The sequence below is a fragment of the Notothenia rossii genome (assembly GCF_949606895.1).
Source record: "Notothenia rossii genome assembly, chromosome: 4".
Classification (NCBI taxonomy): Eukaryota; Metazoa; Chordata; class Actinopteri; order Perciformes; family Nototheniidae; genus Notothenia; species Notothenia rossii.
Window position 1 is genome coordinate 59,880,136 of NC_136902.1, and position 17,300 is coordinate 59,897,435.

Consider the following 17,300-nt stretch of genomic DNA (forward strand, 5'->3'; position numbering starts at 1 on the left):
TCAGAATCACAAACTGGAGCGGGAGCAAAGGGGAAATGCTCCTTCCCCTCAATGTGAGGCAGACACTTGAGTCCAGTGTCTCCCGTCGGTTCCCAGGCCTGACCACGGACCAGTGGCATAAAATTAGCGAAGAAGCATGGTTGTCATGGTTACCCTTCTGTTTATTCTCCGCGGTGGGGGCCGAGCAAGCCCCCAGGAAGTGCGCCGGACTCTGAGTAGAATATTCGTCGTGGCCAAACGGCGGTACTACACTTCCTTTAGGTCGCTGGGTCCGGAAACACTTTTCCCATTTTTCCGATGGGGAAAGAATGGTCTGTAAATCGATGGATAATTTTTTTTAAACTAAATAAACCACCCAGTATGAACACTTATACAGCCCTAATAAAAAACATTTGTTCCTCAAGTTGTAAAAATGTGCTAATAACGTTATTCTGAGAGTTATATCCCTCTGCATTATGAACGCGCATCTAACCCACGGGACCGCGCCGCCCGGCACGTTCATGTTACGTGTTCAGCAGGTTCAGCACTACATGCGTTTATCTTTACCCATGGATGCACAATAACAACGGACCCATATCGTCTCACTGCCATCCCACGGAGCTGTAATAATAGATATATTGCACGTTTGCTGTAATTCCTCATTTGTAAAATATTATACTACATGGGCTGTATGATTAAATCTTGTACCGTAAATGTTGTATTAAATAAAGTTAATATTACCGACGTTAGATTAACGTCCCTGTAGCTACTTATTGCACTAAGAAGCTTATTGCACTGTATATATATATATATATATTAATATACATATATATATAGTTAAATATGTTCTTTATTCTCGCGTCCAGGAGAGAAGCTTTAAAATGAGACTAAATGGAGTCTCTGAAAAGATTCAAATGGGATACTTTAATTAAAAAAGGCGCGGTAGTGTTACAGACAGAATATTGTTCCGGCAGAAAACAGCTGTGATCTGGTTCTCCTGAGCAAGAAGAAGACAGCGGATCTCTCCTCCGGCGCTGCTATATATATCCTCTGCTGGCTCCTCCCCGCCAGCCGGCTCACCTCGTCTCCAATGTCCGTTATTGCATTTAAACAGAGGATAGGTTCTTTTCACATTCAATATATGCTTAACACGCCCAGAGCTGCCAACATTGTGTTATAGAAAGTAGTAGCATGCCGAGCGGAGGAAGGCAATTTTTTTTCCGGCGGGGGGTCCGAGGTCCGCCGAAGCCCCCAGAATGCCCCCTTATTTCATTTTTACTTTACTTATTTCTATTTATCTTTTGTATTCAACTGTTTCTATTTTACTGTAAATTGTATGTATATATAGTTCCCTATTCCTTTTCCTATCACCCTGCTGCTATAACATGTGCAATTCCCTTACAGGATTAATAAAAGTTATCTTATCTTATCTTATCAGAAGCCAGAGACTTTACATGCTCTGAGATGCAATCTAGGTCATATTAGGACATGTTTTTCTGCAAAGTAAATTTTTTGTGTATAATTTCTCCTTTTCCCTGTACTGTTGCACACAATTAAACACCAACATACACAAAAAAATATTTTTATTAACCGAACAGAATTCATCATGAAACAATACTGAACAATAACACATGAAAAACCTGTACACAGCCTTTTTTAGAACAGAGTTCAACTCAAGGGAACCTTTGGCTGTGACATGACCATCTGATCAACCTCTCACTTTAGATGGTCATAGGTTGCTGACTTGGCCTTGGCAAGAGTTGTCTTGGAGTACGCCTGCTTGTAGCAGACAGACCCCTTTGCCACCATGAATTGTTTGTGGGTAATGAGGTTACTCAGGGTCTCCATTCCCATACTAGGTCTGAACTCCGTTCTGTTTTTTGTGACAAGACTGAAGATGCGTTCGCAGTCTGCATTGGAATGGAAGATGCAGAGGATAGCCAGCATTACCTTGCAGAGTAAAGGGTACTTGAGATGGCCATTTCCATCCTTCAGCTGACTCATCAGGTGCCACTGTGTGTCTGGTCTGTCACAGCTGGTGATGCTTTCTGGCAGAGCATCGGTTTGGTAGGTCATGAATTGACCCTCAAGCTTGTCCATCTCCTCAGCATTCATCTTCAAGCAGGGGAATCTGCCTGTGAAGTACCTCACAGAATTGAACTCTGCGCTGTCCCGTGCAGACATGTCAGCCACAGAAGCATTCCGTAACACTGGGTCATCATAGGGAAACTTCTTCACCATGTACTCAACAGCCTTCATGTAGAATGCCCGCACAGCGCTGAAGACCTGGGCCAGCTGCAGCTCCTCAAGCTCAGGGTGATCTGCTATGAAGTCTCTGGTGTTTTGCCCAATGAACAAGGTCTCATTGCTCTTCTGGTTGCTTGGTTCCCTAAATGGTACCTGGTGAACCTTAGCAGCTGCATTAATCACCTGAGGCTTCACAAATCGGTTCAAGAGATTCTTCAGCTGTGTGGTCAAAGTCCTGTGTAGTACTTGTATGCAGGGTTTGTCTAGCTGCAGCAGAGTGTTGGCCTCATCAAATATCGGCAGGACCGCACTCAGAAAGTAGCAGTAAAGATGGAATGTTGGGTCCTGCAGATGTTGACATGCCCTCTGCACTCTCTGTTGTGTCCCTGTCTTGGGCTGAGTGGGTGCAGTGCTAGATGTCTTGGGCTGAGTGGGTGCAGTGCTAGATGTCTTGGGCTGAGTGGGTGCAGTGCTAGATGTCTTGGGCTGAGTGGGTGCAGTGCTAGATGTCTTGGGCTGAGTGGGTGCAGTGCTAGATGTCTTGGGCCGAGTGGGTGCAGCGCTAGATGTGTTGGGCTTTGCCGTTGCAGTCTTGGGCTGTGTGGTTGCAGCTGCTGGTGTTTTCTTTCCCTGACTGAATTTGGCTAGGTTTTGTTGGCGAAAGAGATAGCCTGCCAAATCAAACTGAGAATTGTCCTTGCTGCCGTTACTGTGGGTTGATGTGTCCTTGCTAACACTGTGGGTGGACTTGTCCTTGCTGCTGCTCTGCGTGGACTTGTCCTTGCTAACACTGTGAGTGGTCTTGTCCTTGCTGCTGCTCTGCGTGGTCTTGTCCTTGCTGCTGCTCTGCGTGGATTTGTTCTTGCTGCTGTGCCCAGACTGTTCTGACTCAAAGTATTGCAGCAATGCAGGCCACTGCTGCAACAACCTGGCGATGCATTTATCTAAAGAGAGCCACCTCGTACTTACATGTTTAACAATCTTTCTCATTTCCACTCCACACAGATCCTGAAATTTCTTCAGTCCCTGTTTCCTCTTGCTGGATTTGTCTAGGTAGAAGTATATGTCCACCAGCAGCTCTTCAATGGACACTGGAAGCTGAGCAGCAGCTTTTTCTGCAGCTAGATGAATTAGATGGCACGGGCATCCCAGCACATATACTGCACTGTTTTTTTTGTTGATGTAGCCTGCCGTGCCAGCTTTGAGTCCCTGCATCACCATGGCATTATCTGCCCCAAAACTCATGCAGTTGTCCCAGGATATGCTACGTTTCTCAAGTTCATTGTCAATGAGTTTGAATATGTTCTGCCCAGTAGATGCCTCATGACACTCTGGCAAAGATAGCAGTACTGTCAGAACACGCCCAAGTCCTCGATCAAAGTACTTCACAACAAGAGGATACAGCTTACAGTCTCCATAGTCAGTGCTCCCATCCGTGGCTAGGGAGTATGGAGCTGTCCTCATTGCCTCCGTGATCACAGACGCATCCTCCTTGGCAAGGGCTCCAACAATGGCGCTGCTCTTTGTGCGACCAGACCCATACTTTCCTGCAATTGCAATCACAAAAATATTGAATTGTATTATCATGATTATACTCTAGATTACACAGAATTGCAGAATTACAATCATGATATTAATCCTCTGTAGAGTAAGTTGGCCTAGGCTATTTTTTTTTCACCTTTACATAAAATGAAAAATGTTTATCAGAATGATACAGTATCAGTATAAATTAGCAATCATTAATTTGCAAGATTTAAATCAGATTATCAACCAGGGCAGTACTGTAACTGTTTTATATAGGCTAGTCTGTACAGATTGTAGAGTGTATTGTGACAGTATACAGATATAAATCTATGCCTATGAATGCTTGAGATGAATTGAGGCTATTTGTCATTTGAGCCTTACCAGCGATTTTCGAGTCCGGAAACATCTTTTTCACCAGTGGCCCGATGTGGTCGGCCACCGCGATCGGGATGTTGTGTTCCACCAGAAAGTCCACAGCGAGCACTTCGGCATTTATGACACTGGTGTCACTGTCAACCGTAAAGAAGCCCGTGATGGGCCTTGTAGCTTCCACTGCCGCCTTGTATGACGTGTGTTTAGCAGTCCTGGTGTGCTTTTCAACGTCGTGTCGGCCCCCATGCCTCACGCTAAAATCTGCCTTACACAACATACAGTAAGCGTGGAAGTCGTCCAGCTTCGACCGGGTGATGGTCGGCCATTCTGCGTTATATTCTAGCTTGAAGCGCTGTTCAGAAATTCGCCGCTTTTTCGGCGGAGGACAAGTACGTTCACCATCCATTTTTGATAGACTTCAACTGACAGCTCGCTCCGCGATTTCGCGGGCATAGTGTATTCACGAATTATCATTGGTCCATTAGAAATTAAGATAATAAAAACACAACACATATGTTAAATTATATAATGAAATAAAACAGATATTAATATTTTCTACTTATCTGTGCTATAAATGTAATTTTTGTATGATTCCAATTATCTTAAATAATTTTATAACCAAAATAGCTGAATTTGCTCGTGACCTGTTCAAACCAGTCTATGGTTCAAACAGAGAGGAGACAAGCGGGGTAAGGCAGCAAAGAGCGGCGCCTCACGTCAGATTGAGCAATCCCTCACAAACTGGATTAAACGCATGCCTTTTTCTCTCATTGTCTGTGAAATGTTTGTAGACACTCGTATTATGTCCTTTCTATCCATTGAGTAGGTAATGTATTTTAGGTAGGCCTATGTGTTGTAGTCTTGCTGATCTGACATAAACCCGCGGTGAAAAAGCAGAGGGGAGGCAAACAGTAGGCTATCTCTGTCTCAATGAGGAGGGCGTGCGAAAGCCTGGACACTAGACTCCATTAATCACTTCACGTCCCGATTTACTGAGATCATTGCTTGAGCTAAAATGCTTGTTTCATACGACGGGACAGAAGATAACTCGATCGACCAGTCACAGTGTGATTGTCTATGTTAGACGGCACGCGCCGTTGAATTTAAGAGAAAGGCTAGCGGAGCTAGTGAGAAATTAGCACCTCCTGTATAATGCCTCCCTGCTCTGTAACAAAGATGCTAGTGAGGAAATATCCCCTCCTGTATAATGCCTCCCTGCTCTGTTACAAAGATGCTTGATGGTTTTACCCCGATATATATATGTAACAGTATGTAACCATAATGATTTACCCCGATGAATCTGCCGCAGGTGTTTTAATGTTTAATTACCATATGTAAGGGTTCGTGCACAGAGGGGATTGTCGGGAAAGAGATGGCTGTTTGAGGAAGCTCCCATTTATTAACATTTCAACAAACAAGTTGCATATTTGCATAACGTATTCAAGTGTTAGCATTTATTGCAATAGTAGCTACAGAACATGTACTGTGCTGTGTAAACTGTACTGTATCACATAGTGTTTCAGACACACAAACTTTTCAACTTTCAAAATTAAACGGTGCGCTCCCAGCGCACGTACCGGCAGTGATCTAGAGCAGCGGTTTTCAACCAGTGGTACGGGGACAAACTGTCTCGCTCTCGTAATGTCTGTCTGTCTTGCTCTCGTTCTGTCTCTCGTACCACTCTCGGTTCCACTTTTACTTTTGCGCGCTACCTGTCTCACTCTTTTCCGACCTCCAGCTTTTCCTGCTGGAACCCGCCGCTTAAAGGTGGGGGTCCGCGGACCGGCCATAGAGCCCATAGAGTTAAAGGTGTTGGCCGTTAGCTGTAAAAATCCATAGATTAGCCGCACCGTTACATAAGCCGCAGCGTCGAAAAATGGGAAAAAAGGCGCGGCTTATAGTCCAAAAAGTACGGGTATGTTTTAATATACTCTATTGACTTCACATATTTTTCACATAGGCCTATCTGACTCTGAAAGCCAGCTACGAACCTCACCGCACGGCACTGGTCTACATGAATAGAATTCTTCATCAACAGCGGGAGCCAAAACAGCATAGCATCCTGGTAACAGTAGTGAGGGCATTACAAAAAAGAAGTACAGCCGATCCTATTGGCTCTTTGCCAACGCAAGGGACGAATCATAAAACGGCTTATATGTGAGCTTTAGTGCTGGTTGGATGTCAACACATGCACGAGGCTGCCAGCTCACCGATTCATTTTTCGATTTGTTAGGTAATGCGTAGGATATTCAAGTCAAGCGTAGCGGCGTAATTAGGGCCTGGAAATCGTATCTGCTACGCCAAAATCGTGTATGTTGGCAGCTCTGCACGCCGTTTCTCCTCATATTCTCTTTCATCACTTTTCATTTAACACATTCTAAACGCTGTAATCAATACTCTAAACAATACTTCTCGGCTCGTTTGGTTTCCGGTCATTCCGGATGTTGTCACATGCTACTCTCGTCTGTAAACAATAATGTATTCAAATAAACTGTACTTTCATTTAATATTCAACATGGTAGTATCTCGACATCTATCGTTGTAGTGTTAAATCAGTAGGTTTCGGTTTTCACCACACCAAGTCATTTCGCTTCTCAATTCACCTCTTTAGGAAATCGTATATTAGCCACATGCTAAATGCTAACCGTAGATGAAGGATTTTCAGAATAAAAGCTTAACTGCTTGTGCACAAGAATTTCTGGTTTTTCAGTATAAAAGAGCGTTTAAACTGACGGTATGTTTAAGCTACATTATACCATCAAAACATTGATTTTAATTTCTAACAGTCCCTCCTTACACACCTAAAAGGTGTGTATAATACTGAAATCAATGAGTTCTTCATCTGAACTTCGCATAGTACATATCTCATATTACAAACATACAATCTAAATGGAATGGTTCAATAGGCTTAACTTTACAAAAATACAAAATAAATTATTTGCCTGGTTCAAACCTAAAAGTTGTCCCTTGTGTATAACTTCTAGTGTTTGCATTCAATATCATTCTTCAAAATAGCAGCAATGGCTTGGTATCAGAACATTTCTTCCTCCCTCCTTTCACAGAAACCGTTCTCATACCACGCTCAGTGTTAGGGCACTTGTTTTTACAAAGTGAAAAGAAACAAACCATTTTAGAATAGCAATGATTTATACAACATGAAATCTACCATATTAGAATAGTATAAAATAATAAAGTCAAATAAAATGGACTATCTTAGAATAGTGTAAAATTAATTGGAATAATAAAAATATACTATCTTGGAATAGTATGAAGTAAATTGAAATGGATTCACTCCATTTTAATTTTGCTCACTTCTTCACATGATATCATTTAAAAAATCACATCGGCTGGACATTCATTGATCAATCTCATCTCCGAACATCCATATCATTTAAACTAACTCATCATTGTCATCCACATCTGTATACGGGGTGGGTCGTCTTGTTCTGCTAGCATTTGTAACTGTCTCCTCCTGAGAAATTTAACCTCCCTCCTTTCATACCATTTAAGGTATGAAAGTAATATGTTCTCTAGAAGGGGCCGTTGTACGTTCTACTCTGGGGTACGGCATTCTAGACAGTCATTTCTGGGAGAAGATTTTGGTCAGTTACAACAGTTGTAGAGTTTCATCACTTAAAAGTTCCTTCTCAGTACCTTTGGGTGGTCTGTTCTAATGCAGTGATAAAGTCCCTGAAATGGTGTGAAAACCGGTGGAATATCAATAACTCATTATACTAATTTATTTTCAATTCTGTTCTACTTAAATAGCTATGCTAACCCCTTTTACAGTGTGTGGAACCTTGGGTGCCCGAGCATGTGATAATTACTCCCTCCTTTAACAAGGATTTTAAAAACAGAAGTCATTTCATTAATGGTTTGTAGTTTAATTCAGGAATTTACATTAATGGCAGATATGTTTCTCCTTTAAATAACATCTCTAAAAGTCAGGTCATCTGGTGAATGGATGACCTTTAGGAGCTGGTGGCGCTTGTCTTTTAAAACTCATACTCTGGTGCCGTGCGCTCCCTCTGAAGCTGCAAGTAAGATTTAAAACATCTGCAGGGTGGGTTGAGCAACCCCTTCTCCCTAAACGATGTTTGTTGTAACAAATATGCACCATCACAATGAGTGCTCCAAGGCCCTGCATGTATTGCTCCCAACTACATTAGTTTAAAAAAAATTAAACTTTGCTTTCGCTCTTTGCCCAGTGTCATTTAAAAACTCTACATCTTGGACGAAAAACAACTGTTATTTCCACCTTAATCTTCCTTCTTGAGGTAATAACCATGCTACAATGGAGAAATCAATACTCTAGATTGGAATACCATCTTTGGCTTGGTACTAGCTCTACCTTTAACATTTTCCATACAAATAAAGATTTGTCTGCTTTTATAGAGTGGTTACTAAAACCATCCCTTTAAACTGTAGATCTATACTGTAACAAATTAAATCTTCCCCAAATTCACACATGAATAAAAAACTCTTAAAGAATAATTTGTTCATATGATGAAAAGATTGAATAATATGTTCTACCCTCAGTGTGTTTTTAGGGTTATTTAATAGTTTCCTCTTTTTTCTTTATAAATTCACCAATTGATTAATTCATGGCTAATAAATATTTTTCTTTACGTATTTCTCGTTGGTGAATAAGTGTGTTTATGTGTAAACTCACTCACTCCCGTTTTCCTTCTCTCCCCCTCTGGTTGTCAAGCCACGACCCCCTCACATTCTGCCGGACCATGCCAACTCCTCCGTTCTTTCCTCTCCTCCGTCCACCTGCTCTTGGATCCTTCCGCTGTAACTCTTCTCAGTGTCCCATCTGCTTTGCTTTTCATCTCCTCCTTTCCAGTCTCTACTTTGTTGCATGGAGGGCGTATTCCGCTCTCATGTCCCACACTCTGCTCTTGTGCCCAAATCTTGTGGCTCAGCTTGGAACTTCATGTCCTGTGGGGGACCGATGAGAGTGTGCCTTTTTATGTCACCTGGTTTTGGTTCTTGGTGCCTCAGGTGGAGATAGTTCTGGATGCAGCGTTGGAGTTGTTGGTTCAGCTCTGGTTCGCTGTCTGTTCTATGGAGGAGGAGGAGTCTTCCGTGGTGAGGTCTTTTGTCTGCTTGGACGATGGGGTCGTAGCGTTCTGACAGGTGGAGAGAGAGAGAGAGATCTCGGGACGCATTATCTATAGTTAATTCTAACACACTGAGGTAAAATAAATCCAACCTTTTCCACTCTATTTTCCTAATCTTACTATCCATCTTAGTTGTTAAATGTCATCTAAACACAATTCATGTCTACTAATAATTTTACCATATCCCTAAACATTGCCTTCACCCACTGTAACATGTTTATTCCAATTAACTCTTTCAGGAAACCATTTTCTTCTATAAATTTAAATACCTACATGTTTCAAGCACCACATATTTCACACACTATAAAAGAACGTCTCCATATTTTCTCCATCACTTTAAATCTCACTGTTATTTAGAACCGTAGTAACTTTTGTGACTGGACATATCTGCAATGTCGCCACTATCTGCTGGGGAATCTTGTTCATAGATTTTGTACGTACAAAGCTGTACTTGTGGGTTAGTAGCCTGTGTCTAACAATCATTTTCAATAATTGTGCTCAGGTCACCGATCGGTTGTTCATAGCTTAACAGGGGGTGTTTCTGGTACGGACTAAAACATGGATCCAGTGCAGTGTGAGAAAAAGTTTTTAGAGAGTACTTGTCCATGGACAAGTGAGTTTGGCAATTTACTTGTCCGAATACATTTTTCACTTGTCCAGAATGGACAAAAATTGGGGCCACTGGAATCTTCTTCTTCGCCATCGTATTTTACATTTTCACACATAGGGTTGGGTATCGTTTGGATTCGAACGATTCCGGTTCTGCTTTTCGATTCTGGTTATTTTCGGTTCTTTGAGAGGGTAAAAATAAGTCCCATGATAAAGTGGGAGAAAAATATATTTATGAAAACATTAAGTCAAATCTGTATTCCTATTTACAAATCACTTCATACTGTTTAATTTATTATGGTTATTGAATATAATTATATAAAAATAATCTCTGCATTGTTTAGTTAGTTCTAAGTGGTGCAGTTTGAGAATGTACAATTGGCCCAGTCTCCTCTGATGTTACACTGCAACCTGCCTGATACCTGCCTATGTAGAAAAGCGCTAGGCCTTAAATATAATGATAATAGGCTAATAATAATAGCTTATAATAATAAGTAATAATTAATTATTCGCTTTTCTACAACTCAAAGACGCTTGCACGCTTACACATGTCCTTATGCATGTGTATTACATGCTGCATCTGCCCAGCTGCTCACTGTTTGTAAAAGTAAATAAATAGTATTTTCATTTAAATAATGTAGTTGCTATACCCTGCTTCATAAACAACACTGACATCCCTGTGCTCCTCTGAGTCTGGGGGTCCGGGGATGTGAGGACAGCGCGAGGACACAGGGAGGCTGCTTCACTTCATAAAGGAAATGGCGGTCAATATTAACAACACATGAGCTAAAACGCTTAATAACCTTCATTACCTGTCAGATAAAGAACATAAGAAAGTTTGAAAAAGATGAGGCTGTTAAACGGGCAGCGGATCCGCTGTGTGTAGAAAGAGAGAGAGACGCTGAGCTGCACCATGCAGCGAACAGCTGATCCGGAGCATAGAGAGAGAGCTGTGGTCCGCGGGGCTCGGCCTCGCCTCCTATCCTCACAACTCTTATTAATCCCGGTACCGGACAATTGTTATTTGTTCCTACTCGGAACAGAGTTTTGCTTCCCAACCCTGCCACTGTGCTACACTTCCAGCGCTGCCCCGCCCAGCCCCCGTCTGTACAGAAAAAGGCGAGATGCATTTCCTTAGGAATCGACAAGCAGAACCGAAACTAACATTTCTAAACGAACAATGGCGGACACTGACAATTTGCGAATGAGTTCTGCCTTTTGTAAACTGAATTTATCAATAAATCAGGGCGAAAAACGTCACTTGTCCGCCGGACAAGTCAATTGAAATATCTACTTGTCCGATATTGTAAATAACACGTCCCGGACGGTGGGACGTGTACTTTTTCGCACACTGCAGTGTATTTAGAGATTCCCCTAATCTGTAAATCCCCATCACTTACATATCCCAATCACTTAAACCCATCTCATCATTTGATACAAGAACTGCATATAAGGGGGTGAATCATCTTGATTATAACCGCCTCTTGTTTGGGACCGAGTATTTCTAACTCCTCCTCTTGTTGCTCAGCTGATCTTTTGGCTCTGGGGATAAGAGAAAGTCTCTGAAACCCAGCTGGAGTCTTGTTAGTGATGTGGGCATTCTATGAGTGAACTAATGGATCCATGTCTTACATAATATCGTACTCCCCTTCCAACCAGAAAGGTGCCAAGTGTAATGAGCACAATCAACAATGCTATTCTGACTCTTATCCCTAGGGGACCCCACAATTGGTTTGGCTTTGTTCTCGTCATCATCTCTATTTTATCCCTGGTTGTGTCCATTACAGAATTTAAATAATGAGTACAAAAATAACATAACAAATTGGACTCTTTTTACAGATGTAAAACAAAAAAATAGGTTTTCACATTAATGTACAATCTATAAAAATCTATAGACAATTTGTCTTTTGAGCTGTTTCTATCTTTATCTTATTTCTATTTATTGTTTTGTTCCAGCTCTGCCAAATCAGTCCTAACTCCCAATAATGTTCTGGAAGTTGCCAGTGAAGGGTGACAATGTGTGAGGTGGTGTCAATTTGCTCCTTTTTCTTTACCTTTAAACCGGAGCGCGTTTGAAGTTCGTTACAACTTTTCATGCTTCCGTCCACCGGGGATCAGCCCACTGTCTTTTGTGAACTTTCACCCTCACCCAATCACCTGGCCGAACAGGAGTCTCTTCTGGTGTCTCGTCTGGTATCTCTGTAGTTTTCCTAGCCTGCTGTGTAGACAAAACTTGCATAATATTACTCAGAGTTCTGACATATTCATCCACTTCTATTTGTCTAATATCTAAAACTGGACCACTCCCTCCTTGGAGAAGGCCCGAGCTTCGGCATACCTCTTGTTGACTACATGTTATTATTTATTAACTACAACGTCACTGAAATCAACATATCTGTATAATCATGACACTCCCTCCTTTGAGCATAAAATGCTCAATTAATATTGCAGTGATTACCCTATTCTGAACAGGACATGTAAAACCCATAACGTTGCATTAAAGAAATATAACTTCTCCGTGTACCCACAAGGGGTACAAAAATATCGTATGATTTATGGTTTTCTGATGGTATAAATGCATATTCACTATAAAAAAAATCAGCAATTAGCACTTCTAATAGTTTACTTGTTTCAATAATGGCTTTTGTAATGGTATTATGCGTCATTGTTGCTGCGAAAAACAATACCCCTGGTGTCGCTAATGCGTCTCAATAATTCTAGGATTAGAGGATTGGTTGACACTGCTGAACTAACATATGATAAAATAATATTTCTCCAAACTGGAGGGAAAATATGAACTATTCTCTCAGAGAGTGACCTGCATGAAGGGCTGGTGCCCCTCACTCAAATGAGATATTGCCCTACGCACAACACCACAAATCAGTAAAGTTACTCAAGAATAAATAAATAAAGACTGATTCTTGAAACTGTTGTAAAAACCCTACAACTTCTTCATCCAAGCTCTCAATCAGTGTTATGTTATTTAATCTGCAGCTCACGCCTTAAAACAGATACTTCAGACCGATTATAAAATTGTGTTTATGAGAAAAATGTAATCTGACTCCATAAATCAAATAATTGTTTGATTAAAAACTGCACTTCTGGCTAACAATAAATGAAGTTCCCCTTTAAACACAGCCCCGGTCTTCTGACGGGGTCCATCTATGTACTGGCTGGAAAATGTTGGGCCAGTCTCCGTCGCTCCGTCACTGTTCTCCCGTTAACAGTCACTCTCTAGTTCAGCTGGGTTCTTGTTGACTTCTTCACTGGTTTGAGACAAGCGACCCTATCGGACACCTCCCTTTGTAGCCAGACTTCACCACCACAGAATCGAGTTTCTGTTTTCAGGTCTGGACAGCTTCACGTCAGGTGTATCGCCGCCCCTTGCATATTTTGGGTGGAAGCCCGTCTTCTTGACCTCACTAGTTGTGTGGACACAATAGTTTTCTGTGTGGGGGAACAACATCACTCGTAATGTATTTTCCTTCTCATAATTACAAAAATAGTCTGCTAAATGTTCTACTCTGCTACTTCTAATCTGTGGATGCTCTGTGTAAATGCAATATTCTACTCACTATCTTTTAAATAACATTCAACCTCTCCCTCCTGTGGTGACATATGTGGCTCTATGTAGCTGGATTTCCAAATACTCTAGTGCTGAAGATGCATCACCTGATGGTCTGGTCCTCTAAGCTTCCTCATTGTTGTGGTTGATACCAGGCTGTCTGTGGCATTTGGTTCATGTTTGGAAATTCTGTACGTCTTTGACATCTCTGGGTTGCTTGGTATTTCATATCATTGTAAATGAGATGTTGTCTCCATTCTTCAATGGGTATAGCGTCTAATGCCACCACATCTCCCAGGCTTGCCTGCACTGATTGGGGAAGGGCGTTAATGACCGCGTTCTTCCACAGCATTACGACAGACGGTGAAACGTCATGTCGTTCTGCAGTGGAGTCCTCTCACACTCCTTCACATCTCTTCAGGAAGGCATACATGTCTTCCCCCGGTTCTTTTCTCAGGCTGTTGAGGGCATGTAAACTCCGTGTTGTTGGGTAGATGTGACGAATAGCAGCCCAATAATTCGACCTGATGTAGTTGAATGGAGTGTCATCTGGGTCATTTGTGCAATTGGCCTCGGAATCTATTGCTCTCACTTCAAGTCGTCTTTCAATCCGTCCGAGCAGGGCCCTCATGTATCCCAAGCACAGGTGGTCCTGGGCTGTGTATCTCTTCAGATCATTCACCCACTTCTGACCTCCTTTCGTGAGTGGAGGTAGCTTTGACACTAATGCTTCCATGTCCCTGTGAGTCCATGATTTGTATTGAAATCCTCCTCTTCCAGCCGCTATCAATGGCATGGAGGTATATGCACCGGTTCTTCGTTCTTCTTGTTCTCTCCGTTGTCTATCTGCAACAATGTCATTATGGGCTTCAACTGACTTTCGTCTCTCTTCAATAATGTCATTATGGGCTTCAACTGCCTTTCGTCTCTCTTCCATTCCTCTGTTGAGTTCCTTTTTCATTATTCTGCCGAGTTCTTCCACATGTAAGCTGTTTGTCAATCCTTGGCTGGCATCTTCCAGATGGAATACCAGACTTGCAACCATAGCTTTTCTTTTTTCAGCTCTGTTCATAGCAATGTTTACAGGTCCATACCAAGAGGGTTGTCCGGCTTTGATCCATGTCCTCTGTCTTTTACTTGAAACTGTTAAAGCATCGGATCTGATTTTTACCCTTTCCTTGATATCTGCAGTTGAGCCTGGCCCTGCGTCTAGTCTCAACTTAGTTTGTTTTGGTGACATGTTCTCTAATTATTTATGAACTTATCAAAGATGAAGCACTAATCTTCTGACTAGCACCTTCGTTGCTGTTCGTCCGAACTTTAACTTTTTTTTTTTTTCCTTTTTTTTTTTTTCTTGCTCAAGGTTTTATTATTTTTATAGATTTTTTTTTTTTTAAGTTTAAGGTAAAAATATTAATAAAGTTAAATATATAAAAAATATGCAAAATTAATATATGAAATGTTAAAATAAAGTTGTACCGTGTATGGTTTTGACTTTGAAATATGAATTTGGTTCAAATTCACAATGTTATGGTGTTTCCGCTATTTGGGTAATAATTCTCTACTACCACCAGAGTGCGCTATTTTAAATTCCAGCTTAATCCACTAGGGCAGGGATATTCAACTGGCGGCCCGCGGGCCAAATACGGCCCGCGGGGAGCTTTATCGTGGCCCCTGGAACGCACTCCATATTCCAATATAAAAAAAATATAAAAAAAAAAAATATTAAAAAAAAATATATAAAAAAAAAATTCTAATTACAGAATTTATTTTTATAATCATTTAAATAAATGTAAATATATGTTCGCTATTATGTTATCCGAATTAAATAAGTCCAAATTATTTCTCCTTCAATAGCTCTTAAAAGGCAATCTTGCATTGGACTGATCAGCGTGTAATTATCGCGATATCGTGTCAATCTCGTTACTGATCCAAAATGAGCGGAGAGAAACGGCGGAAAATTGACGGTGAAAACCGACACTTCAACCCCAAATGGACTGATGATTTTGTATTTATTTTACCATCGCACGCCAATCCTAGACCTTTATGTTTAATATGTCAAATAACTGTTTCAGTCTGCAAGGTTGCTAATGTGAGGCGCCACTATGAGACCAAGCATGCTGCTAACTTCAATGCTGCTTACCCGCCTGGTAGCACAGCTAGACGTGGTAAAATAGAAATACTTAAATCTTCTTACACTGCATCAACCACTATTCTTACAACTGCTTCTACAGCCCAGGAAAAGGCCACTGCTGCTTCCCTATGAGTGATGTTCGCTTTAGCCAAAAAGAGAAAGCCATTCACTGACGCTGAAGTTGTGAAGGAGTGTACTCTTGAGATGGTGGATGAACTTTTTGCAGGAGATAAAAACAAGGAATATATAATGAACCGTTTGAAGCAAGTACCGCTCTCTGACACATCGGGAAGTCGAAGAGTAGAGGTACTGTTTGAGGACTGTTTTTCAGCATTAATTGCCGATCTCAAATCGACAGAGTACATGTCACTCGCTGTCGATGAATCGACCGATGCAACAGATACGGCACAGCTCTCGCTGTTTGTGAGGTACTTCGATGGTGACGTTTTTAAAGAGGAGTTGTTATGCCTTTTACCACTGACAACCAGCACTACAGGTGAAGTGATTTTCGCTGCAGTTTGGAGTTTTTTTGAAGAGAAAGGTTTGGATCTAGGTAAGATCAACCTTCTCGTTACCGATGGCTGCCCGTCCATGATTGGGAAAGAAAGGGGCTTTGCATCTCGCTTATGTGCAGAGCATCCCACAGTGAACACACTGCATTGCATCATACATCAATCAGTTCTGTGTGCGAAATTGTCAGGGGAGTTGAAAGAAACAATGGAGACTGTCGTAAAAATTGTGAATCATATTCGCTCGACGTCAGGTCTGCAGCACCGACTGTTCAAAATGCTGCTTCAAGAGCAGGAAGCCGCATACTCAGACCTATTGCAACATAACGATGTCCGCTGGTTGAGCCGAGGACGTGTTCTCGAACGTTTCTTTGCACTGCGAAAGGAGTTGAGTGAATTCCTCTCAAGCCAGAAATCAAGCAAAGCTAAAGACCTACTTGCACGCATGCAAAAGCCGGATTTCATTGCACAGATTGCCTTTTTGTGCGACATCATGGGCCACCTAAACACACTCAACCTGCAGCTACAGGGGGGAGGGTCAAGTGTGGCTGAGATCATTGAGAAGGTTAGTGCGTTTCGGGTGAACCTGGACCTCTTTCTACCTGACGTAATGGGGAGGAAGATCCACTTCCCAACACTACGCAACGTCCCCGTGAGCAGCGCAGCAATGGCTGGAATGAAGGGACTTTTGAAAAGCTTGGCTGAAAACTTCACAGAGCGATTCAACGACTTCAAGATTCCAAAACAGGTTCTTTTATTTGTGCGCAATCCATTTGCGGTCGATGTTTCCGGGTCCTGTCCAGCCGTGAAAGCCGTGATGCCCGGTATTGACGAGGCTGCATTCCAGCTGGAGTTGGTGCAAATTCAGAGCTCTGATGTGCTGAAAGCAAAATTCGGAGAAGAGGGACTGTGCGAGTTTTGGGCTCATTCTACTCATCAGTTTCATCACTGCCGGAGACTGGCTATCTACCTGTTAACCATGTTTGGATCTACTTACATATGCGAGTCCGGATTTTCGACAATGAACTTGATAAAGAATCAACATCGCAATCGACTCACGGATGAACATCTCAACCAGTGCATGCAGCTTGCTCTGACCTCGCACCGACCTGAATTCAGCAAACTGGCTATGGCTCGGAAATGCAACTTCTCACACTGATTTGTCAGGTAGCTTCTATTTTCATTTATTTTGTAATGATGGGACGCTGCCTATGCTTGCATCTTTGTTAATCTCG

The 17,300-nt window shown here is 41.9% G+C and overlaps 1 protein-coding gene across 1 annotated transcript; it reads right to left on the minus strand.

Annotated features, from left to right (window-relative positions):
• Positions 1–1,545: 1,545 nt before the first annotated feature.
• LOC307034868 (uncharacterized protein) lies at positions 1,546–4,528 on the minus strand (the record flags this gene model as incomplete). Its single annotated transcript, XM_079673794.1, has 2 exons — positions 1,546–3,773; positions 4,132–4,528. The coding sequence occupies 2 exons, from the start codon at positions 4,526–4,528 to the stop codon at positions 1,696–1,698; spliced, it is 2,475 nt and encodes an 824-aa protein (XP_079529920.1). The 3' UTR covers positions 1,546–1,695.
• Between the last annotated feature and the right edge of the window lie 12,772 nt (positions 4,529–17,300).